The 26,425-nt window shown below is 47.7% G+C and overlaps 1 protein-coding gene across 1 annotated transcript; it reads right to left on the bottom strand.

Moving 5' to 3' along the window:
• LOC110260333 (hydroxymethylglutaryl-CoA synthase, mitochondrial-like) lies at positions 2,490–21,277 on the bottom strand. Its single transcript, XM_021089968.1, has 10 exons — positions 21,100–21,277; positions 17,622–18,076; positions 15,246–15,371; positions 14,539–14,703; positions 12,549–12,714; positions 9,024–9,194; positions 7,620–7,726; positions 6,478–6,603; positions 4,901–5,009; positions 2,490–2,862 (listed from the first exon to the last, which is right to left on the bottom strand). The coding sequence occupies exons 1-9, from the start codon at positions 21,201–21,203 to the stop codon at positions 4,903–4,905; spliced, it is 1,527 nt and encodes a 508-aa protein (XP_020945627.1). The 5' UTR covers positions 21,204–21,277; the 3' UTR covers positions 2,490–2,862; positions 4,901–4,902.

Here is a 26,425-nt window from a genome sequence, read left to right as displayed (position 1 = left end):
TCCTCATTGTTAAACATTTTATAATTCTTTCCCTTTCTTTCTTCCTGTTTCTTTCCTTCCTTCCTTCCTTTGCTTTCTTTTTTTCTCTCTTTTGTCTTTCGGGCCACACCTATGACACACGGAAGTTCCAGGCTAGGGGTCACATTGGAGCTGCAGCCGCATCTGCGACCTACACCACAGCTAGAGCCATGCAGGATCCCTAACCCACTGAGCGAGGCCAGGGATAGAACCCATGTCATCATGGATACTAGTCGGGTTCTTAACCCATGGAGCCATGATGGGAACTCCTCTTTGTTAAATACTTTTAATGTCACCTCCCCCGCCCCCACCACACACATTGTGTCCAAATGACTCCCGAGTGGAAGCAGGCCTGGCTCCAGCACCGGGTGACACAGAAGGTCCTGGCTGCTCAGGCCAAGGGAGACAGCAGTTTCAGCACCAACTCCCCACCAAGCACTGCCGCGATAGAAGGTGAAGCCTGGGTCCTCCTACCTCAGAGCTCAGGCGAATGTGGGTTTTTCTCCCACAACTACAGACGCTGCTCCTGAGATCTTAGGAAAGGCCTATGTCGCCCTGCCAGGGGGGCCAGCTCCTGAGGGCCCCCCGAGGGGGAGCAGGCAGTGGGTGGGCTGCTGAGCAGTGGCTACAGCTGCTGTAATAGAGCAGGATTCGGCGAGCACCACCAGGAGAGAGAGGGCCTGGGACCGGGGTCAGCTGATGCAGGATTAGTGCTCGGCTGGGGTTTATCTAGGATTTTCTGGTGCCTGCTGTGAGGAGAACATCCTGAGGTGGGCGGTGAAGTGAGTGGGGCCAGCATCTCGTTCCCTTGTGCCCAGAGTCCTGTCACCCCAGAGCCCCCCTCCCAATGCCAGCCCTTCTCCCCACCAACAGACGCCATCCCCCCTCCTCCAAAGTGCCCCTTGCTCACCGGGGCGGCTGAGGAAAGCTTCTACGAGGAAATAACTGGATGTGTCCCACTCCCCTCTGCTCTGTCCCCACCTCCCTAAACCATTGCCCTTTTATAAGAGGATCCTGGAAAAAGGAGTGCCCTAACTCCAGGGGGACAGATGATCCTCTAGGTGAGGCAACATTTCCTGCCAGGTAATGGAAAACATCTTTTTTTTTTTTTTTTTTTTTTAAACAGGAGGAATGAGGAATTCCCATTGTGGCACAGCGAAAATGAATCTAAGTACCATGAAGTTGAGGGTTCGATCCCTGGCCTCACTCAGTGGGTTAAGGATCTGGCATTGCAGTGAGCTGTGGTGGAGGTCGCAGATGTGGCTCAGATCTGGTGGTGCTGTGGTTGTGGTGTAGGCCAGCAGCTGTAGCTTCGATTAGACTCCCTAGACTGGGAGCCTCCATATGCCGAGGGTGCAGCCCTAAAAAGCAGAAATAAATAAATAAATAAATAAATAAATAGATAAATAATTTTGGACCAATACTCAAAGTCCCCTCAATAAAATAAATAAATAAATAAATAAAAATAAATAAACAGGAGGCATCGAAATGTAACCTATTAACCTCTGTCCTGTGTTTACCCGTGCAGGTACTACTGACCAGGCATGCGGCCAAAGAACTTTGATCCTCAGCCCCCAAGGTCATTTTTGGCCCCCATCTGCTGACTCTTCCCCTAAAGTGTGTATAATTCAGGGAAGGAAGCTAAGGGTAGAGCCTGTGTTTCACCCTTTGTTTCTCCTGTACCTCTCGAAGGGAATGGGAAGGGAGGAGGGAGAGTGGGAGGTGAGTGCTTGGTAGGTTCACCCTGTGGGGGTCAAGTTCACCCTGTGTGGGGTCTGTGGGGCGGGGGCCATGGGGCCTCAGAGCCAGGAGGTTTGGCAGGCTTCTCTGCATGACGGCTGGCGGCTGGCGCATGCTTGTGTTCTAGTTCCCAAGAAATGCAGGCATCATCCCCTCCCTCTCTACTTTTTAATTGCATTATATAAGCATGATAACAGATGTCAAAAGTTAGAAATTCCGGGAGTTCCCATTGTGGCTCAGTGGATTAAGAACCCGACTAGTATTGAAGACGATGAGGGTTCAATCCCTGGCCTCGATCCGTGAGTTAAGGATCTGGCATTGCCAGAAGCTGCAGTGTAGGTCATAGCTGTGGCTCGATCAGGTGTGGCTGTGGCTATGGTGTCCCTGCAGCTCAGATCTGACCCCTAGCCAGGGAACATCCATATGCCACAGGTGTGGCCGTAAAAAGAAAAAAAAAATTTAGAAGCTCACAGAAAACTCTAAGAAACAGGAGCTGACTAATACCCATGAGAACACAGGTTCAATCTCTGGCCTTGCTCAGTGGGTTAAGGATCTGGTGTTGAGCTGTGGTGTAGGTCACAGATGCAGCCCAGATCCTGCGTTGTTGTGGCTGTGGTGTACGCCGGCAGCTGTAGCTCTGATTCCACACCTAGCCTGGGAACCTCCATATGCCATGGGTGTGGCACTAAAAAGAAAAAAAAAAAAACAAAAAAACAACTAAGAAACAAAGATAATAACAGCACAGAAATGTAATAATAATAACAACCACAAAGCGATAACAGCTGAGAAGCAAGTTATCTGGCCCTGGAAGGAGACAAAGGATCTGCCTCTTCTCCGGCCTGTGATTCCAGGCTGAGCTTCCCTGCATCCCTCCCTCTCTTTCTTTCACAGAGAGCTCCTCCAGCAACACAAGCCCATGACAGTGACTGCGGCAGGGAAAGGCACCAAGGACTCCGGAGGATGGCCCCTCCCTCTACAGGACCAGCGCATATGGGGGCTGCTGTGTCCAATCCAATTTATTTACCAGTTAAGTGGGGGGTTGTATATGATCGATGGAGGGCAGAAGTTGTGTAGCACACGTTCCCCAGGAACCTCTCCAAGTATCTGCAAAGTTTAAAGAAACAAAAGAAAAAAGGACGTTCAAGTGTGAGTCTCGTCCCAGACTTCCCCCGCTTCCCCATACTTGCTCCTCGCCCAAGGCAGGCCCTCCTAACTGCCTCTGAGGTCTAGGGTGTTCCACTGGCCATCCAGCAACAAGCCTGGATGCCTGAGCATCCCGAGTCCAAGGCCACGGGAGAGCCAAGGCTGGGAGTGGGCAGGGGCCCAGGGCACATCCTGCCTGAGATAGGAAAGCAGGCCAAGCAGTGCAGAGGCAGAGCTCCACAGAGCACGGTGCTGATGCAAAATCTTTTATTTATGTATTTGCCTTTTTGCCTTTTTAGGGCTGCACCCACAGCATATGGAGGTTCCCAGGCTAGGGGTCTAATCGGAGCTGTAGCCGCCGGCCTATGCCACAGCCACAGCAACTTGGGATCTGAGCCACGTCTGGGGCTTACACCACAGCTCATGGCAACACCGGATCCTTAAACCACTGAGCAAGGCCAGGGATCATACACTCATCCTCATGGTTCCTAGCTGGATTCGTTAACCACTGAGCCAGGAGGGGAACTTCCAAAATCTTTGTTTTAGCTGACATCCCACTGGTGTAGGTTCACTGCTCCTGTGAGGCCAGGATGAGCCCAGCATTCCTCTTCATGGGGACAATGCTGCCTAAGCTTGTCCACCAGGAGAGGGAGGGGCCTGATTTGGAAACTCTCCCTTGACGATCTCAATTATCACGCTCGGTCTCTTTCTCCTCTGCTTCTGATGACTGAACTAGATTGACACTAGTTAATAGCCCCCACTGTGCCGTAACATGCCCTTCAGCACCGTCTTACACCAAACAGTGGACAGGCAAACAGACCACTCCCTGGTAGTGCCAACGCCTGGTGAACCTGCTTCCTGAGCCTACCATTCTCAACCACACTCTGCGGCCTGAGCTGTCAATACCCTCCTTCCCCACCTAGCCCACCTCGCCCAGCCTCTAACATCCCAGAGTCACACTTCAGCCACCGAGCACAGGAGGCCACGTGGCCGGGAACCCTGGCCGCCCTTGGGAGTGACCAGGGGACATCCCTCATCCTGCGGATTTCCTTTTATCTGGGTATCTCCTTCACCCAGGGACTTCCTCCTCCGCTTCCCCTGCTCCCCACCCTGCCCTTGGCAAACCCTTTTAGTCTTTCCCCCTTCACGCACCAAAGTAGGGAACAACTTAAAGAGGAACAAAACCGGGAAAATACGGAGGAAGTATTTGGGCACAGGGACTGATTTATTGGGATTTATGGGCTGAAAGAGAAATTGCCTCTCACTCTTCCACTCTGCTCACCTTGCCAGTGTGGAAGAGAAACAGAAGGCAGCTAGCTGGGTCCAGATTCTAATTCCAAGTCCTTGATTTTCCTTTTAAGGGTACCATAAAGAATCCTATTTCTCCCCCGACCCAGTCTTCTCCCACTAACCTTTTCTCTCCTTTGCCCCTCCCCATGGACTCCCCAAATCCCACTGCTTCTCCCCAGAAGGAATCCCCAGAAGGTTGATTGCTCTATGGCCTCTTGGCCCAAGGCTTCCTCCAGCTGAGGCTTCTGGCTCTAACAGAATCCCCGACACCTTGCTTCCTTTTAAATCTGTCTCCAGCACAGCGATGTGCACCTGCTCAGGAGCTCTTCATCTTTGTTCCTGACTCACCCCCACGGAGCAATGAGTCCCACGGTCTCAGGTTCACAGCCCGCTCCCCATGGCGGATGCCAGCCTTGTTTCTATCAAGTCGAGGGGAGCTTCTGATCATGAGTAGATCAGGTAAACACGCTACCTCTTTTTTTTTTTTTTTTTCAGATTGAAGATTGAAGGACGTGCCCCTCCCCCAGCTTTGGTCTTTCCTGGACAAAGGGTCCCAAGACTTTTACTTGGTCCCCGAGGTACAGACTCCCCACGTCTGACCATTTCAGAAGCTACGAACCCTCTCTGGCCTGTTTACTCTCTCAGAACTGCATCTGTTACCCAGAGGAAAAGCCCCAAGCCACCAGCCCTCCAAAATTTCACTCCCCACCTTTAGACCAGATGCCGGGCATACTTCCGGCGATACAGCTCATCCACTCGCTCCAGGTACCAGGGGCCTGGGAAAAGGCTGTTTGGGTCACCAGGTGGTGTGAAATTCACTGTGGAAAGAGAAGAGGCAACACTCACAAGAGCTCTATGGGCCTGGGGGAGGGAAAACGGTGACAGGGATGCCTAGAGCCTCACGAGACGCTTCCCTGGCTGAGCGGCAAGGGGCTTGGAAGTCACCTGGTCTACACCCAAGAGAGCACCAGGCCAGCGGAAGAGCCAGAAGCCGCTCTCCGAGAGAGAGCTAGTACCTAAGACTTGCCTACTGAATTTTTGTTAAAGGAATACGATGCCCTTCCTCCTTGGAGCTCTTCCTGAGTCCTTCTACCAGTGGTAGCCAGGTTGAGGTGTACCTCACAGCATCCTGTTTTCTAGTAGACTCTTCCTTCCTAGCCTGAGGCTTTCCAACTCCGATTCATTGTAGTATTTCAGAGGTTTGTCAGTTAACGTTTATCGCAGGGGCCCTGTTTTTACCTGTCTTCTTTGCTCTAACCAGATGCAGATAAGATCAATGATTACAGTGTCCAGGTTTGCTGGAACAGTCCCATTTCCATACGCTCAAGTCTTCTTTTTGGATCACAGTGCAAACCATGTGTCCCAAGTTTTTCTTGAAAAAATACGGTTACCCCAGTTTTAAAATCACCGTATCTGGTCTCTGCAGTCCTAACTTTAGTTCTGGTGAGCTTTCGCTTCGTTGCTTTTGAGGGCAATAGTTTATTTCATATTTGGCCAGGAAAGGGACCAATGGGAAGGAGATGGTAATCTTTGTTGATAACTCACTTACCACTAATCAGTTCACTAACCTGCTTGGAAGTCTTGCAAAGTTGGTATGATTTTAGAAATGAGACAACTGAGTAAAGTTCAATCATTTTCCCAAAGATGATGAGTGCCACGGGTCCGTTTAGACTTGGATTTCTAGGTCCAAAGTCTGGGAGTTTTCTTTTCTCTCCTGCTTTTCCTTTCTTTTTATGGCCACATGGGCCACATATAGAAGTTCCCAGGCTAGGGGTCGAATTGGACCTGCAGCTGCTGGACCATAGCCAGAGCAATGTCAGATCTAAGTTGAAGCTGCCACTTACTCCTCAGCTCAAGGCAACACTGGGTCCTTAATCCCATCGAGCGAGGCCAGGGGTTAAACCCACATCCTCACGGAGACCGTGTTGGGTGACCCCCTGAGCCACAACAGTATCTCTGAAAGTCTGGGCTTGTCCAGCCCTTACACGGCATTTTCAAAGACCATACATGCGGTTTCCATGGGACTTCAATGTCCAATATCCCATCTTGGGTGGTGAGCGACAGTCTACTGGGAGTCACGTGCTGCCTCCTGCCTCTTCCCAACTCTGCCCTCTGCGTCCCCACCCAGTTTCCCCTGCTTTGCCCCTAACAGATCTTCCCCAATCATATCTCATGGAAGTCAGCATTCTCACTCCTCTATACTCTGGACGTCTAAGGAATTTCATCTACTGGCATAGCATCTGAGAAAACTTGCCTTCCCCTCCTCTCTCTCTCCGTTTTTCTTACCCTTGTGGTAGTATTGTTCTCTTTGGTTCATTATTTCCGTGAACTCCTCAGGGGAGACACGCTTCCGGGAGGCGAGACGTTCTGGCAGGTCTGACACACTGGATACCAGCTTCTCCAGGGGGGAGCCTGGGGGGCAACAGCAAAATCCTTCCATTCGTTTCACTGTCATTATCCCTGTAACCAAGCATGGTCCCAGGAGAGCCAGGCTCTGTGGGAGTTTCTACCCCAGGGAAAAGCGCTCTGTGTGTGGCTTGAAATGTCAAGAAATGATAAAGATCAGCAAACATACTATAGGGAAACAGGCAGGTAGATACACTCATTTAGTCAAGGTGTATCCCATTTAGTGCTTAGATGTATGTCCTTGATCACATCAATCATAAAATAATCAACAAATGTTTATGTCTCTTTAACCAGTTGCAGCCACACCGCCATCACCTCTTGCCTAGACTACCGCCTGGGCAATCTGGCTATTCTCCCCATAGACACCTTTGGTCTTCATTAATCTTTAAGCCTCTAAGTAGTAGCCAGGGAAGTGCTTTTGGTCAAACTTACTCCATTGTTTAAACCTCTTCAGGGCTTTCCTTTGCTCTTAATTTCAACATAATTCTGTTAAGAGAGGAGCTTCAGTAGTGATGAGGCAGAAACTGGTTTCTTTTCTTTCTTTCTTTCTTTCTTCCTTCCTTCCTTCCTTCCTTCCTTCCTTCCTTTTCCTTCCTTCCTTCCTTTCTTTCTTTCTTTCTTTCTTTCTTTCTTTCTTTCTTTCTTTCTTTCTTTCTTTCTTTCTTTCTTTCTTTCTTGTCTTTTTAGGCCCACTCCTGAGGCATATGGAGGTTCCCAGGCTAGGGGTCTAATCGGAGCTGTAGCTGTCAGCCTACACCACAGCCACAGCAACACCAGATCTGAGCCGCATCTGCAACCTACACCACAGTTCACGGCAACGCCGGATCCTTAACCCACTGAGCAAGGCCAGGGATGGAACCTTCAACCTCACGGTTCCTAGTCAGATTCGTTAACTACTGAGCCACGACGGGAACTCCCTGTGGTCAGATTTTTATCCTTCTGTGTCACAGTGGGAACTCCAGAATGGTTTCTTTTATCAGGTGACCCTCGCCAAAAGTGCCTGATAGGAAGACTGGACTCACCTGGAGAAGCATCCTGGGACACTCGAAGTGAATAGAAACTTGCTGCCAAGCCAGAGCCATAAGAGAAGGCACCAATCCTGGAACCAGCCAAGTCTTGGGCAGAGCACCTGCAGGGAAAGAAATCAAAACCCAAAAACACATCAGTATTATATTCTGCACTGCAAATAAACCAGTTTAGTCAACCCTCTCGCAGCTAGAAATAGGTTCTGGGCACTCCACACAACGAGGGGCTTTTGGAAGACCCTGGGTGTAGGCCCAGAAGAGGGAACACTTGCCAAGAGGAGAGCAGCTAAAATCTGAGATGCTGAAGTCACCATGAGCAAAACAGATTTTCCAGGATGTAAAGAGAACTGCTCCCCACTCACGAAGACAAGATGAAGTCAATGAACTCTGAAGGTACCTCCAAGAGGAGGTCAGACCACTGGACTCACCTTAAGATGCCCATGTTGACTGTCATGGCTTCATCAGTTGTAACATTTAAATTATCTCCTCATTATTAGTAATTTGAGCAAATCATATCAGATGCACACACACACACACACACATATTTCTTATATGCATGCACTATGGTACAAGCATTTTCTTGTAAAATACACAAGATAAAATACTTATAAAAACAAAAACTGACATTTGGGCACCTGCTGAACATTGCTGTTTTACTTGCTCTAGGCATTTAATATTCATCAAAACCTGAGAAAATAGGTTGGGAAAAATACGGCACATAAAGGTTAAGTATTTTTTTCAAGGTCAAAGCTAATGAGTGGCAAGGAGATTTGAACACAAGCTGTGGACTCTAAAGCTAGACTCTCTTGACCACCACGCTTTATTAAGTACAGAGATTTTAAATGGATGAGATAAATGTGAGCATAAAAATTCTACTATTTTCTTGCTGCATCCAAACAGATCTTGCAGTAGATCATACATGCACTCCACTTTGGAGACCACTGTTAGCAAATACCGATAGTAAACCTGCCTACACATATGCTTTTTGTGTGTGTGTGTCTTTTGGGGGCTCCACTGGTGGCACATGGAAGTTCCCAGGCTAGGGGTCAAATCAGGGCTACAGCTGCTGGCCTACGCCACAGCCACAGCAACGCCAGATCCGAGCTGCTTCTGTAACCCACACCACAGCTCACCACAACGCCAGATCCTTAACCCACTGAGGGAGGCCAGGGATTGACCCCTGTCCTCATGGATACCAGTTGGTTTGTTACCACTGAGCTGCAGTGGGAACTCCCTACACATTTACTTTTGAAGCTTTTTTTTTTTTTTTCATTTTCCTTCCTTCCTTCTTTCTTCCTTTTTGGAAAACATTCTGAGCCAGAAGAGGAACGAAACTTGGTTGACCCCGCCCCCAGACCAGAGGCCAAGGGTCCAAGGAGGTGGGGCCGGAGCAATACTCACTGGGACAGAAGTGAGGCCAGGCATCCATACAGGGATGAGGTGTACATATTCCCGTTGTGCAGGGAGAGGTAGAGGGAGGGCTTGGTTTTCTTGTTGAACAAGTCCAGAGAGGCCTTTTGAAATGCCTTTTCTATGTCTTTATTTGCGTAGGTGTCTTCCAGCTTTTGTCCCCTGCGAGGCAGCCAGAGGAACAGATGGGATGAGAAGCCACACTGGGGAAGGAAGGCAGCAAGGGGAAAAGCACAATGGCCACGGGACAAGAAGACTTTGGGGCATGTGTTTTTAGTACAGAACGTTAGGAAACACAGAAAACACAAAGGAAAACCGTCACAAATAATTTTACTAGTCAGAGAGAGCCCTTAGGGTATAATTGTCTTAGAATCCACCCTTATGGAGTTCCTGTCGTGGCGCAGTGGTTAACGAATCCGACTAGGAACCACGAGGTTGCGGGTTCAGTCCCTGTCCTTGCTCAGTGGGTTAAGGTTCCGGCGTTGCCGTGAGCTGTGGTGTAGGTTGCAGACGCGGCTCGGACCCAGCGTTGCTGTGGCTCTGGTGTAGGCTGGTGGCTGCAGCTCCGATTCAACCCCTAGCCTGGGAACCTTCATGTGCCGTGGGCGTGGCCCAAGAAATAGCAAAAAAAAAGACAAAAAAAAAAAAAAAAAGAATCCACCCTTACTTTTTTTGGGGGGGGGGGCCACACCCATGGCATGTGGAGGTTCCTGGGCCAGGAATCTGGGCCACAGCTGTGACCTATGCCACAGCTGCCGCAACACAGGACCCTTAACCCACTGCGCTGGGCTGGGGATTGATTTTTTTGTTTGTTTCTTTTTGGTTTTTTTGTCTTCTTAGGGCTGCACCCACAGCATATGGAGGTTCCCAGGCTAGGGGTCCAATCAGATCTGTAGCCGCTGGCCTACACCAGAGCCACAGCAATGCAGGATCCGAGCCCTGTCAATGACCCACAGCACAGCTCATGGCAATGCCAGATCCTTAACCCACTGGGCGAGGCCAGGGATCGAACCTGCGTCCTCATGGATGCCAGTCAGGTTCGTTAACCGCTGAGCCACGACAGGAACTCCTGGGCTGGGGATTGAACCTCCACCTCAGCAGCGACTGAACTGCTACAGAGACAATGCCAGAACCTTAACCTGCTGTGCCACAGTGGGAACTCCTCCATCCCTACTTTTATAATGTTTCATGCAAGATAACATCATGCTGGACATTCAGTTTCGCATGCTTTCTTCCTGAACTAACTTTCTCTATGACACTAAATCATCTTCTTTAACATTTTTTAAAAGGCTGCCAAATAGACCAGGGTAGGATGTACCTTACATTAACCAGTCTCCCCATTTCTGTCCTCACTACATGTTCTTTTTCATTCAGGATACAAACTTCTTTTTAAGTTAAACATTTCTTTGTGTAATTTTAAAGGCTTCTGTCCATTTGCAGTTATTATAAAACACTGTTTATATTCCCTGTATTGTACCATATATCCTTGTAGATTATTTTATACCTAATAATTTGTACCTCTTAATCCCCGACCCTTGTATTGGCCCTCCCCCTTCCCGCTCCCTGCTGGTAACCACTAGTTTGTTTTCTCTGTGACTTTGCTTCTTCTTCTTCTCTCTTTCTTTCTTTTCATTTCTTTTCTTTTTTTTGGTTATATTCCCTAGTTTGTTGTATTTTTTTTTTTAGATTCCACATATCAGTGATATTATACAATATTTGTCTTTCTCCGACTTATTTCACTTAGCATAGTGCCCTCCAAGTCCACCCATGTTGTGGCAAATAGCAAAATCTTGTCCTTTTTATGGCTGGGTAGCATTCCATTGTGTGTCACACACACACACACACACACACACACACACACACACACACACATATATGTGTTATATATATAATATCTTCTGTATCCTTTCATTTGTTGCTGACACGTAGGTTGCTTCCATGTCTTGGCCATTGTACATAATGCTGTTCTGAACACTGGGGAGCATGTATCTTTTCAAATTAGTGGTCCTGGGTTTTTTGGATACATACTCAGGAATGGAATTGCTGGGCCATAACGGTAGTTCTCATTTTTGCTTTTTGAGGAACAGCTACATGTTCTTTTAAACAGGTGAAATTACTGAGCCAAAAGTTATGCCTCTCTTTAAGAGTCTTATTTTGTGTTTTCCTATCACTCTCCCAAAACTTTGTATCAATTTACCCATCCACTACTGCTCATTTTCCCATAGACTCAATTTTGGGTATTCAAATTTTTAAAAGACTGTATCAAGAGAACAATAGCTTGTTTATATTTGTTACCAGTGGGCATGCAGATCTAAAAATATGATTATGTGCATTTCTTCCTTGAGGAAATTTCTTGTCCAAATCCTCTGTTCAGTTTTCTACCTAGTGTGTGGATCTTATTATTGATGAGTCTTTCGTATATTAAAGATAGTAAGCCATTATCTTTGGTATGTGTTATAATGTTTTCCTGGGGGCGGGTCTTAGAAGTCGTGTTTGTGCTAATTTTGGCATCTTAGTTTGTGGCGGGGTGAGCAGCAGTAGTAAGAATAAGGGCAGATGCTGGTAGAACACTCCAAAACTGGAACAGATACCAAGAAGGAAGGGGAAGATTCCTTTTCCCGTGAGAACCCTTTGGACTGGGGATTCTTCCTTAAATGTCTTGGGGTATTGTTATCAAGAAACAGCATTCTTCCCGCTATTGCCATCTAAGGGGGCTGAGCTGGAACTATTCCTATTTTATAGAGGGGGCTTTTGAGGCAACAAGCAAGACATCAATGAAGCCAGTGGCAATGAATGAGACCAGACACTCCCCAAGTTGCTATCCTGTATTTGCCTCTAGGTGTTTCTTCCTGTACAAACCGTGAGCCCCTCGAGGCAGAGGTCGTGGAGACACATTCACTTTTGCGTCCCTAGAATTTCGTATGTTGCCTGACATAGCTGATGTTCATAAAGTACTTATTGGCTGAATGATTTATTTCTTTTCTTTTCTTTTTATTATTGTTATTTGTTTGTCTTTTTGTCTTTTTAGGGCCACACCCGTGGCATATGGAGGTCCCCAGGCTAGGGGTCTAATCCCGGAGCTACAGCTACCGGCCTACGCCACAGCCACAGCCACGCCAGATCTGAGCTGCGTCTGTGACCTACACCACAGCTCACAGCAACACCAGATCCGTAACCCACTGAGCGAGGCCAGGGATCGAACCCGCAACCTCATGGTTCCTAGTCGGATTCGTTTCTGCTGCTATTGGCTGAATGATTTAGTCATAGTCTCTTTCCCCTTTTTCTTATTCTCTGAAGTTTCTCATGGTCACCTGGTGCTGGCAGGGTCCCTGTGCTCCCTGAACCTATGCAGACAATAACTCACTAACCTGCGTAAGGACCTGCTGTCCTTTCTACAGTGTTGTGGACACTTGATTTTTTCACCCCAGGAGTGCGTGCTGGTCCAGCTCCAGACTTGATGAAGCCGCCTCCTTTTCACCCTCATGAGCCTCCCGGCTCCTTGTGAAGAGGACTCACCTGAAGGCCTCCAGCCCCTTGTAGAGGCTGGACTGGGTGTCGCTGTCGGCCAACAGGAAGTCACTGAACATCAGGCGAGCCAAGGATTTCTGGACCAACTTGCAGAAGGGTGTGTGGAAGATCATAAACTGTAAATCGTCGAGGGTGAAATGTCGCTCGATGCCAGCTGGAGGAGGAAGCGTAAAAGCAAGCATGTGGCGTGAGCCGCTTGGACCTACTCTGCAAGATCCACCTGTGCTGAGGCCTCCCAGAGAACGAGCTCCTACCGCCGGCAAAAGCGTAGAGGTTTGCTCACTCATTTTACAAGCATTTCATTTGTTTATTTGTTTGTTGTTATGGCTGCACCTGTGCCATGTGGAAGTTTCTGGGCCAGAGACTGAATATGAGCTGCAGCTGCAACCAACACGGGATCCTTTAACCCAGTCGGGAAATCAAACCAGCACCTCTGCACCAACCCGAGCCACTGCAGTTGGATTCTTAACCCACTGCACCACGGTGGGAACTCCTACAAGCATTTTGCTAAGCACCCTATTCATAAAGAAAGCAGGGAAGGAACTTTTTCTTTGCTCTCTATGACAGGTAATTCCTCAAATCAACCTGATACTCTATTATTTTCTCTATTTTCCAAAAAAAGTCTCCAAAATATGAAGCTAACCTGTGTTCAAAGTCATCCAGCCTGTTTGGCTGGCTTTGGACTTAGATTTTTGTTTGTTTGTTTGTTTCTTTCTTTCTTTCTTTTTTTTAAGGGCCGCACACATGGCATACAAAATTTCCCAGGCTAGGGGTTGAATCGGTGCTGCAGCTGCCCTACCTACGCCACAGCCATAGTTACACAGGATCCAAGCCATGTCTGTGAGCTACACCACAGCTCACAGCAACACCAGATCCTCAACCCACTGTGCGAGGCTAGGGATTGAACTCGCGTGTCCTCACAGATGCTAGTTAGATTCGTTTCCGCTGAACCACAACGGGAACTGTTTTGCTGTTTCTGACTCTACACTCCAGATTCTCTCTCAGGTGGAAGAGAAGGGCCAAGTATCATCCGCCCTTGGGAAAGTTTAAAATTTGGTGCTGAGATCCAAAGCAGCATCCACCAAATTCCACATGATAATAAGGAGTGCAATTAGAGAATTCAGAGGACACAAGAGCCATTAGCCAAGAGTAATGTTACAGAGTGTGGGCAGAGGCAGAGAGATCCACATCTACTCCTTCCCCATGGGGTGGCCAGTATCCCACCCAGGGCACAAGGAGTGACTCCATGGGCTACCCTATCTATGCTCAGCCATGCCTTTTCCCACACTGGCTTTTTCAGGCACACCCCCCCCCCCGGGTGTGGCTGAACAGGTAGGAACTCTTTTTATTTTATTTTTTGAAGTAGGTCGGTTTCTCTGTATTTTTTAAAAGATTTGTTTCTCTTCTTTTTAATTTTTTTTATATTAGAGTTGATTTACAATGTTCTGGCAATCCGTACATATTTTTTAGCAGAAATGTCCAGAAATTAAAAGTGAAACTCAAGTCAACCTATAACACTACCACGCAGAGGGGGGAAAAAAATCACTGATAATACTTATTGAAAATATAAGTGAGAATTTTCAACATCAACAAGATTTCAACAGGGGGCAAACTATAAACCAAGAGTCAAATCACTCCTGACTTCAACAGAAACTAGTCCTAGATTCCATAGGACATGGTGGGTCTGATCCACCCAGAACCTCCCCAGGGGGCTGACACCCACTGGCTTTGGCTTTGGCCTTGGGTTGTTTAAGTTCTTTCATTTTGTTCAAGTCAGAGGCCATTTCACACTTGACTGTGGATGACTTCCAATGGACCTTTAGTATAGACCCAGGGAAGGGTGTAAGAAGGAGACATGAAACAATTCTCTTGAGATCGTTTGCAGAGGAGAAAAAAGTGTCCTTGTCTTAAGCATTTAGGACATGCTGTTGGCCTCATGTCATTAGAGTCCCCACCTTCTGCCCCCTGGGCCCCATACCTTGCTTCCACTGCTTCTCGATCTTTTGACGGTATAATGTGTAGCATCGGTCCAGGGCCCGAAGGTAGCACTGGATGGAGAGCTTCCCATCCACCAGTGGGTACTCAGAAGTGGCATTTGGCTTGTAGAAGTCATACGCATTCTCCATGTGGGTTCCTCTAAGCCCTGGCAAAGCACACAGAGAGGTTCAGGGACAACTCCGCCCATGTTGAGCAGAGACGGTGGGGAGACCTTGAACGAACAGCCTCCTGGTCTTTATCTGTCTAACACCCAAGCCCACGGAACATCCCTCGTGGGTCCCAAGGCAGTTGATTAGATTGTCGCTTTTATATAAATGAGATTTAGGTTTCCATTTCCACACCAACATGGGCTTGAAAAAATCTGTAATAGACACCAAAATCTCAAAGGAGAGCTCTTGCTTTATAGCCAATGATCTTTTTTCATCTTCAGTTGTGCGTTTCCCTCCCAAAGGGTCCCCAGCAGCAGCATCAATGCTGCCCATTGCACACATCGTTATCCCACTGTGTCATGGTGCTGACCCCTCTCTCCCCCTCCTCCCTGTCCTCCGCTCCCCAGTCCAGTCTCTTGAAGGCAGCCATATCATCCTCAAACCCAAGCTTCAGCCCTGATGGGGATATATCCATTTGGGGTCATTTGGCTCTGCCATGCACAGCTTCCCAGAACGGTAGCCCCTCTTTACTACAAACCTCTCTCCAAGGCCAGAGGGGCCTCAGGCCCAACCAGCATGGCCACGGCTCCAGCCCCGCCTGTGGGGCGGGAGTTTCCCCTGGGGTAGACAGCGATGTCTCCACAGACCACTACCGCATAGCGACCTGTAGTGAGAGACGAGAGAGAATTATTACCACTACTAGCTCTCACGTAGACCGAAAGCCTCCTGAGTGCCAGGCACAATTGTAGGTGCTGGTCTTGGATTGGTGAAGCAAGAAAGAAATTCCTGCCCCGTGGAACTCACGTTCTAGGGAAACTTCTCATGACACTTTTGAAATGCAATGTCAACACTCAGCGTCCCGTGACTCTGGGGGTAAAATCCTCATTTATTCAGAATGCAGTTTCTGAATTCAATGAAAAATTTATCAACTGGCACTTCTGAGGGATCTGAGGTTTGTACTGATCACCTGACAGCACTTTACAGTTCTATAGGGGAAACTCCCTTCGAATCACAGAAAGCCAAGGGCTAAGGAGGGACATTCATGCAGCAAATACTAGATGAACACTAGTCATCCTCAGACAATCCTAAAAACAACCCAGTGAGGCGGGTAACATCCACACTGACAGAGGAAAACACTGCCTGCCAGAGAATTCAAGTAATTTGTCTAAGGTCACCCACCTAGTGAATATGGAATTTTGTCTTCAAACCAAGTTCTGACTGGATCCTGAACCACGTGCTTTCAACAATCTGGTACTCCTGGTCTCGTGAGGAGTGTTTATGTTGAGTAAGCCCATTTAAGGAAGATGATCCACAGGGACCAGAAGCAGAACCAGAACCACCTCCTTCCATCTGAGGGTCCCTGGGTGGATGGTTGGCCAGGTCCGAAGCAGAGATCACATCTATACTCGCCCTGTCTGGTCCTGGCGATTGGCATTAGGCTCAAGCTTAAATATGCTTTTTGTCTTAATACAGACTATCAATTCACATCCTAAAGGTCTGTTTAAAAATTTTTTCCCATCAAGACACCATTTTAAGGAAGGATGCATTTGCAGCCCTCTGCTGGGGAATACCCAACCACTCCGCAGAATAGACTCATTTGAAATGACGTGCTTGGGCGTTCCCTTCGTGGTCAGTGGTTAAGGAACCTGACTAGGATCCATGAGGATTCGGGTTTGATCCCTGGCTTCTCTTAGTGGGTTAAGGACCTGACATTGCCATGAGCTGTGGTGTAGGTCACAGACGCAGCTCAGATCTGGCATTGCTGTGGCTGTGGCTGTGGTGTAGGCTGGTGGCTATAGCTCTGATTCCACCTTTAGCCTAGGAACTTCCAGATGCCATGGATGAGGCCCTAAAAAGCAAAAACAAAAACAAAAACAAAAACACCCCCAACTTTTAAAAAAATCATTTGCTGCCCAACACACCTCATAACACTTCTCCCTGCATTTATTTTCGTTTTCTTTGTTTTTTTTTTTTTTTTTCATTTCTTTTCTTTTCATTCTTGGCCACACCCATGGCATGCAGAAGTTCCCAAGTCAAGGAGGGCACCTACACCACAGGAGTGACAATGCCGGATCCTCAGCCAGTGAGCCATTAGGGAACCCACTGGCATCGATTTTTGACAGAGCTAGGTTTCTAACTCTCACCTTGTACTATTTCCCTTGGATCTTTTCTTGCCATCACAACGGAGGTTCTCCCTCTAATACAGCATCGAGGGAAGATTATACATAAGATACAGGGTAATGTGAATTTGTGAAGCAAAAAGCAATTTCCTAGGTAACAGGCAAGAGAGAGAGAGAGTAGAAACACTCTGTGTAATAGTTTAACCTGTGAGTCTCTGGGTCTGTTTTCACAAGGGCGTTTTCTCCTCAACACCTAAACTTGTTTAAATCTTTTTTTTTTTTTCTTCCTTTTAAGGCTTGCATCTCCAGGCATTCCTGGGCCAGGGGTCAAATCAGACCTGCAGCTGCCGGCCTACACCACAGCCACAGCAGCGCCGGATCCGAGCAGCATTTGTAACCTACACCACAGCTTGTGGAAAGGCCAGATCCTTACCCCACTGAGCAAGGCCAGGGATCAAACCCACATCCTGACAGAGACTATGTCCGGTTCTTAACTCACTGAGTCACAACAGGAACTCCCTGAATTTGGTTTGAAGTCTTCTTCCTGTTACACATCCCCTGTAAGACTTCAGGTCGTCTATTTTCTCATCTGTAAACGAGGCTGCTGTAATGAATGGCTATGTGAACACGCCACCTGGTTAACGGCATAAAGCTATACACGCCTGAGCGGTTACTACCACCATTACCTCCCTGGATGAACCCCACGCCCCCACCCCCGGGAACAGAGAAGCAAAACAGAGGATTCAGCCTCCAAAACGGTGCCTTTCTTATGCAAAGCCCCTGGCAGTTCATACCATCCCAGGCGCTGGACTCCACCCAGTTGGCAGCGTTGAAGAGGGAGGCTGTGCCACCATAGCAGGCATTGGTGGTATCTATGCCCTCGATGTCAGTGTTGCCTGAGTCCTGGAAGAGCTCCATGAGCACGGTTTTGACAGACTTGGACTTGTCAATGATGGTCTCAGTGCCCACTTCCAGCCAGCCCACAGAGTCCCATGGGAGCTGCGTGCGTTCCATCAGCCGCTGCACCACCGTCAGGCACAGGGAGTTGATGTCCTCCTGGACGGAGCAGAAGCCCATGTGGGTCTGGCCCAAGCCCACTGTGTACCTCCCTGCCTCCACATTGTCAAACTTCTCCAGGTCTGTTTGGTCCACATATTGGGCTGGGAAATAGACCTCCAGGGCAAGGATGCCCACATCCTTTGGCCAAGTATCCGCTTTGGCCACGGGGACGGCAGGGACTGTAGAAAACCTGTATTAGACATAACAACCAGAATCCCATGATGGTCTCAAAAGACAATATGGCAATCATTTCATTTGGTAAAGTACATTTTGAAGATAGCAGATGAATACGAATTTAGGATTGAATTTATACTTTTTATCTTTTTTGATGTCCCTTTAGCATTTTCATAGCTAAATAGGAACAAGTAAAGCCTTTAGGAATACAGAAGGCAGAGAGGGTACTTCTAAAGCTGGGGAAGGAAAAAACGGGGAAAGAAGAGAAAAGGGAAGAGATAAACTCTTTCTTTCCCGGACCCGTCACCTCTCTTCAACCCTGCCTGCTAATACCCCTGGACAAGATCTGGAGCTTCTCTCTCTAGCTACAAGTTAGGAACTCACCGCACCCAGCTTCTGTCTGTTCCCAGTGAGAGCACCTGAAAGCTGGTGACATTGGTGATATTCTTAACTTTACAGATGGGGAAAGCAAGGCACACCGTGCTCAGGTGATGTGCTTGGAGTGACTTCTGACTTGGTCACGTGTTCAAAATATTCTATCCTCTCACTGCCTTGGGTGCCAGTCCAATGTGTAACACACAAGTGCCAGCAAATTCCTTGGACGGGCATCTGGCGGCAGAATTCCTGATCATGGAAAGTGACAGGGTGGCTCTGCAGACTTATAAATTTAGCTCCAAGCCACAGGAATTGTAGCTCAGATTGAACGAATCCATCCGTCGACCTCAGGATTCTGGGCTTCTGGTAACCCCAGTTTTCCCATCACAAAGGTCACTTTGAAGCACCGGGGTGAGGCAAAAGCGGATCATGTGATCACAAGATAGTGGGACCAAGTGAGAAGTGTGTATCCATATCTGACCAAAGGATGGAAGTTAAGTTTTCTGCCTTATTTATTTGGTGCCACTCAAGTAACTGGAGTTTATACTCTCAAATATTTGCTGGAGGAGCTTCCCCCATACCTAGGAGCTAATGGCTACCAGAGCTTGGTCCTGGGCTGGGCTGGGCTGGGCTTTCCCTCAGCCTCGCTTTCCTTTTGTCTTCTCTGAGCTCACTCCATCCCTCTCTTTCCAGTTAGACATCTCAGGTCCCAAGGAGAGGTTTCAGGAGTCAGTCACTCGGCAATGTTTAGCCCCCTTGCTAGGGGATTCTTGTTTGGAAATGGATTTCAAAGCTTTGAAGAAAAGTTAACACGTAGAGGTTTCCAGAAACCTCGGACTGCTAGAGTGTTGCGGGTCCCTCTAATCTTGCACTTTCTCTAAAGAGTAAACACTTTATTTAATTAAAAACTGTGTTGGTTCTGGTGTTGTTGGGTTCGAGAACATGCATCCAGCTTTTTTTTTTTTACTCCATCTCACCTCCTTCTCTGTGTTTCAACCTTAGCTTTGCCGTGCCAGGCGCTGTGCCATGGAGGGCTATGGGGGTAGAGAGGGTGGGAAAAGAAAGGAGGAGCTCCAAGTTCTTGGGGAACCTCCTGGACGAGTGGGAGGAATGTGATAGGCACCCACATTTACATAACCCAGCCGAGAGTCAGAACGTGAGAAAGGCCACAAGAGGGATGTTGGCAAAATCCCACTGGAGTTCAAAAGAGGTGGATCTTTCCTGTGAGAGGGAGGATCAGGAGGGGCTTCATGGAGGAGGCTGTGTTTGAGATCAAGCTTGATGGATACTTGGAGCTTCTGCTGATGGAGAATTGGAGGGGGCTGCAGGGGCAGCAGGGGGTGACTGAATAGGTGAGGACACCTGGGGCGGAGAGCAAAGGGGGGCAGGGGATAACGCATGAGACAAACAGGTGGGGAGCTGGAGGTGGAGGGCACAACACGTCCTTAATTTTAAAGACGGTGAAGTACATCCTGAGATAGGACAGGTCGCTATGGTGGATTTAGAGCTGATTGATGCACGTTGGATTCGAGGGGATAGACATACAGAGAAAAGGAGAGCCGTAGAGAAGGCATGGAGCACGGGATTAGCTGTGAGTTCACCAAAGGGGAGAGGGGAATGATGACGCCAGGTGTTTGAGCCAAGGACATCAGAAGGAAGGGCGAGGTGGGGGCTCTGAGGTAAGTCTCTTGGAGGAAAGCCAACAGTTGTTTATTGAAACAAGCAAAGCCACGTCAATCTCTTTCTCATAAATACAAAAACAGGTTAAATTCTGAGCTGGGAGACTTGGCCTGCCTGCAAGGGGTGGAGGAGGGTGTGGACAATGGAGGGGAGTCCAGAGGAAAAAAAGAAGGTTAAAGAGCATCACCTCCTACCCCCTGCATCCACACACCCATGCTCCCTGGGTGCCAGGCAAGGGGAGACACCAGACCAAAGGGATTTTTCTAAAAATTCTTGGACTGTGGCGTAGAAACAGGAGGTAAGAAAGGGCTAGTCCTAAAGTACAGTGGATGGTTTAGGGACCCAGGGTTGCTGGTGGTAGTTGTGTTACCAACAATGCTGGGAGGCTGCAAGCCCTTGGGCCAGACTGGGCGAGTGTCTATAAGCATATTGTGTGGGCACACACACGCATGCTCACACACACACATGCTCACACACTCACACGCACACATGCTTATCCTTACATCTCATTTCCTTCTTTCATAAAGTCAGAGAGCAGAGAAAGACTTCTTAGCCTCAGTCCATTCTGAAGCTTATAGCTGTGACTTGAAGCAGCTGGTTCTAACACTGCAGTTGGCACAGAATCCTGGCGGTCTCAGCAGGGGCTGGGAATAAAAATGGGAACAGTGGTGGCAAGGAGAAGCTGGTACTGATATTTCCACTGCTTCGTGCAGCTGGAGGAGGAGAATATGCCATTGCTGGCATTGTCAGGTCTCAGAGGTTTGGGATCCTGCGGTTCTGTGAACAGACCTGGGCTGTCTGTTTAGAGATGAGGTAAGCGAGACCTTGAGAGGTTAACTTGCTCAGCTGAGGCTGTGCACAAGCCTTGCCAACTTTTGACTGGAATTCTCCCTAGAGCAGGCTCTCTGCTCATCTTTTGCTGGTTGTGTGCCACTTCTGAGAGTGACCTGGGGGGGGGGTGTCCCTGGGACCAACGTGACTCACCTTTGGTGGGCTGCTGGAGGCAGGAGAGGCGGCATGAAGGAAGCTTCCTGCATCGCTCTCTTCACTCGCAAGACCTGCCTCACTGGAGTCAACAGGCGCTGCATTTTCAGAGGAATAGCAGAAAGCCAGCAGTTCACAGTCTTTGGGAGAGTTGCCCCGTCGTGCCCAGGGCCAGGCTTTATAGAGCCCTGAGACTCCTGCCTCCGGAAGCCCTGCCCCTGCTTATCTATGTGAAAGGTCTCACTCAGAGCTTGGCCCAGTCAAAGAGAAACATCCCTCCAACACCTACATAGCTGCCCCATTCCTGGGCATGAGTAGGAAAAGGTGGCTTGATTCCGGCTTTCCTGAGTTCTCGCAGCAGCCCTGTGTATGCTCAGCTGCCTCAAGAGGCTGTGGTGTTCCTTCTAACACATCCCGAGTAACCCCACCTGGTCTGTCTTGGACTCTTGTCTGAGTTACTCTCCCTTGGGGGTCCAGAAAGCTGTCGAGTTAGCTGCTGGGATTTTAATGTATTCCACACAACAAGAAAAAAAAAATCTTTCACAACCCAAAGGAACAAGTCTTTTCGTAGTAGCTTTGTAAGTAGTTGCATGCTGGCTCATAGCAAAAGGGCTGGGTATTCGCGGGATATGGAACTTGTTATATTTCTTCTATTTTTACTGTATGTGTATGACTTTACACAATTTCCAAGTGGAATGAAATTAAGTGCCTCCGTGAAAGCACGGGATCCTTAAAGAGGTGATTGTCATTTGAAGCTCAAGATCTCCTAGAGATGAAATGTCTATTCTGCTGATGAGGCTAGTGATATGCAGATGGGTAATCTAGATTTCCCAAAGACCTATGGCTAGTAAGTGACAGGCTGGGGACTCGACAATATTTTTGGCTCCAATTCTGCTCTGTCCATTAAAAAGTTTCCTGCCCTCTGAGCTTCCAATGAATCTCTCTCTCCATCCCTCTCTCATGGCACTGATCTTGCTCTGTCTTTTCCAAAAGTCATGCATTCACTCGTTAGTTCACTCAGTTAACTCCCCTGTCCCTCCCGACTCTGCGGAGGGCACGGAGAAGAGCCAGAGTGGTTCCCGCTTTAGGGGAGACAGAGACAACTTCGTTTTCCGGAAGACAGAGGACTTCCAGGTGCCCCCACAAGTCCAAGTCTCCTAGGTCTTCCATTATCTTTAGATCCTTGCCTCCACATATCTTGGTGCATTACTGCTCTAAGCCGCTTTGCTCTGTCCCCTCATGCCCTTCCACTGAGCTGTTTGCAAAGTCCGGCCATCAGTCGAAAATTCTTTGTTTCCTATCTTTGTTCTGAAGATGCCCTGGACTTCTTTCTCGATCTCAGACTGTAGCTGTCACATGGTGGTTGTGCTCTTTGCTTTCCACAAAATGCACCCCCTGGCCACTGGTACCCGACGTACGCTGTCCCGGGAATAAGACAGATGTCCTCTTTGGTCTTCACTAGAAACCTCCAGAGCAATTTTCCTCTCCTTCCTCTCAACAGCCTCCTTCTCTTCAAGCACCCGCCATCAGTTGGGACCATCTGGTGCCCTTCCTTCCTCCACTCATCTGTCGGTCTTGCTCCACTTCCCTCATTAATGAAGATTACAGCACATGGATCGGTGCTTTCCTTTCTACCCTTAATCCTCTGGGCATTAAGGCAGATGCCAGTCTTCACTTGGAGAAATCATCCATCCTGGCCTCCCACTTAAGTTCCCACTTCCACGATCTCGTCCTGCACTTGACCTCAGCCTCCCACTCACATTCACCCTCTTGACATTGTCAGTCCAGCATCTATACCACCTCTAAAGTTTTCCTTTCTTGCAGCCCAACTCTAATAACGTCATCTCCCCAGCTCACTTTTAAAGTGCCCTCACTGTTTTCTTCCCCTGGGACCACCATTGATGCCTCCACTTTTTCACCTTTTGGCGTCGTCATGACTTTTTTCTCTCTTTCCTCGGCTCAGATTACCCGTGGTGCATTACAGCAGATAACACCTGGCACACACCTTGCAATTTACTCTTTCTGTCAGACTGGCTCCGTCAACCTTCAGCTTTGAGTAAACTCACTCTTGGTCTACTCTATGCCTCTATGCCAAGGCTGAAGAGAAACACAACATGGCACTGACGGGTTAGCTTTACATTTACAAACACATATCGCAAATGGAGCCTCAGCTCAGCCTGCGGATTCTATATTTTCCTAGTGCCTTCGCTCTCCCAGTCCCGAAAGACTAGTCCCGCCTCCTCTTTTGCTTTCGGCCCACCTCCTCTGCTCCTTCTCATCAGATTACTTTGACTCCTATTTCTCTGAGATAATAGAAACAATCAGAAGAGAATGCTCTATCTCTCATGAGCAAATTCAGCAAATTGCCTGCCTTTCTGCTCCATACTCTGCCTTCCTGCAGTTCCTGTCTAGAGGAACAGCTCCTGCTCTGGATGTGTCACCACCTGTGCCCTGACTGTATTGCTCTATTCCACAGGACTACTAAAGTCCTGCAGTGGTCCCCTCTCTTCTTCCTGATTATTTCCCCTTTCTCCTAGGTAGCTCTTATCAGTCCAATCCCATCTTTAAAAACACCCTCTAGATGCTAAACCTTACCGAGTGTGCCATCAAAGCTATGCTCCTCTCATGGCGAAAGCCATGAAAATATTGTCTCTTCTCAGGGTTTCACATCCTTACTGCTCATTGTCTTTAACCAACTCATTTAGGCTCTTGTCTCCATTGTTCCATTGAAATTCCTTTCATCAAAGTCATCAGTGACTTCTTCCTTTTGGCCAGATTCAATGGTGGCTCCTGAACCTTCAGCTTATTAGACCTCTCAGGAGCACATGGCGAGTCTTCTCACTCTCTCTTTTTTGAAACACCTTTTTTCGTTTGGCTTACAGAACCTGGCAATCCCACGGGTTTCCTCTAAATCACTGGCCTATCCTCAGAGCTGCTCCTCCTCACTCTGAACCCTAAAATTGGGAGCGACCCAGCTAGTTCCCACACACTCCTGATTTCACTAAGAAAATAGATGGAACGGAACAGGAACAGTAGGCTCTTAGACAGAAAAAAAAAAGAAATTACATAATAGATCATTCTGATAACAATCAGAGCCCCAAACCTGTCAACCCAGTAAAACTTCAGTTGTTTTTGTTGGGTTAGGTATTTTAGTTATTTTTACCTTGATAAAGTAACAGGTTAAGCACTGTGCTAAGCATTGGGAATACAAGTGGATGGATGAGCTCCACTTCTTTCTCTCTTTTAAGTCATAAACTCAGCATGGACTAAGCAATTACTGAGTGCCAGGCACGATGCTAAGCAATTTTTGCTGTTATCTCGATTCTCACAACTGACATCGGTGCTATTATTACATCCATTTTGCAGAAGAGGAAACTGAGGTTTAGAAAATCTATATCACCATGCATGGCTTGAGACCTTGCCAGTGGCTGAGATGGGCTTTGAATCTAGGTTGTCCGGATATGTGCATAATCCTCCGAGCCAAGGTTCAACCACTTTGACTTGGAAAATGGCAATGTCATGCGGTTAAATCTAATATTAAGCTGTTTCTTTGAAATAAGGGAAACATGTAGGTTGAGGAAGTACCAGGAATACATGATGTAAAGTATAAATTGGGAGAAATAATAGCATGATTCCGTCGGGAGGTAGTTTTTCATATTGAACAGAAAGTAGTTGACTTAGTTAAGTAATTGTACTCAAGCACAATACAGTGATGGGTTTTTCTGTTAGTTGTTTAAAGAGTTGAAGGAACTAGAGTACAGCATCTGGATGCTAAAGAAGAAACCCTGAAACACTTAGATGAGCTCATATTTTTGACACTTTCCAAATGAAGACAGACATTTTTATTCTTTTTTTTTCTCTTCTGTTTACAGCCTCACCTGCCACATGTGGTAGCTCCCAGGCCAGGGGTTGAATGGGGACTGTCGCCGAGGCCTACGCCACAGCAACACCGGATCTGAGCCACATCTGTGACCTATGCTGGAGTGTGTGGCAACGCTGGATCCTTACCCACTGAGCAAGGCCAGGGATGGAAACTTCATCCTCACAGAGCTGTCAGGGTCTTAACCTGCTGAGCCACAACAGGAACTCCAGACATTTTTATTCTTGCTTTGAGATTTTTGGGTCCTTCAGCTCCCAGTCTGCAGCTCTTTAGCTGGACTGTTGATGAAAGATAGAGTGTTGATTAATCACAAAACGTGTCAGGTACTAGATAAACATTATGGATCTGAAAGTTTAGACATCTAGGGTGAATCTCAAAAAAACGATGTTTGTTTTTTAAGCAATTCTCCTTAAAAAAAAAAAAAGCTGGTTTAGAAGGGCAAAATTATAAACAAGGTTCCCAGGCATCTAGATTTACCGTTTTAGTGACATCTGCTTCTTCTCTCTCAGAAACTCACAGTCCTCATTTCAATAAATGCCCTGAAAATGCATTTAATCAGTGTTCCTATGACTGAAAAATTGAAGTGAATGCCTTCTCATGTAGATTTACACTTTATATATAAACTTAAAGGAAAGCAGCTTTCAGAATTCTAGGCAGCGGAAAGTGTGTAGGGAAGTAATTTCTACAGAAAGCATAGATCTAGGGACAAGTCCTCATATTTAGGGACATGAACCTGGTTTACTTAACACTAATACTAAAACAATACAAACATATCTGGTACTTGATCAGTTCTGAAATGCTTTCACATGCAATGTGTACTCGACACCAGTTCTAAGCTGATTTGAACACTGAAGCTTCCAGAGATGAAGTGACCTGGCTTGTGGACATGCGACGAACTCATGGCAATGGCTGGCAGTTAGCTATCGCTGCTGTAGCTTCAAGTCTGGGGATATTTCATCACATCTACATGTGGATGTTGCTACAGAAGGGGGGGCATCAATGCTGCTTTCTTTCTTTTTTTTTTTTTTTTTTTTTTGGTCTTTTAAAGCCATACTGGCGGCATATGGAGGTTCCCAGGCTAGGGGTCTAATCGGAGCTGTAGCCGCTGGCCTACGCAAGAGCCACAGCAACACGGGATCTGAGCCCTGTCTGCGACCTACACCACAGCTTTCATGGATGATAATCGGGTTCGTTAACCACTGAGCCACAATGGGAACTCCAATGCTGGCTTGTGTTACTGCTTAACCCATCTCTCCTTTGCCAGGTCTTGTCCTTTGTGATTGCCTGTGGTGAAGTTCAGAACTTTGATTCCAAAGCTTCCCACGTTTGTGGTGGAGCAAGACTGAGGCTTATAGGAAGTATGCATAGACTCCTATCTAATTAGGTGAGAGGTCCTGAGAAAAGTACGAGAAAGGGCCTGGAGTCCGATGACATATCTCAGAAGCA

The sequence above is a fragment of the Sus scrofa genome, chromosome 4, assembly GCF_000003025.6.
Source record: "Sus scrofa isolate TJ Tabasco breed Duroc chromosome 4, Sscrofa11.1, whole genome shotgun sequence".
NCBI classification, from domain to species: Eukaryota; Metazoa; Chordata; class Mammalia; order Artiodactyla; family Suidae; genus Sus; species Sus scrofa.
This window is presented reverse-complemented; position numbering and strand designations above follow the sequence as displayed.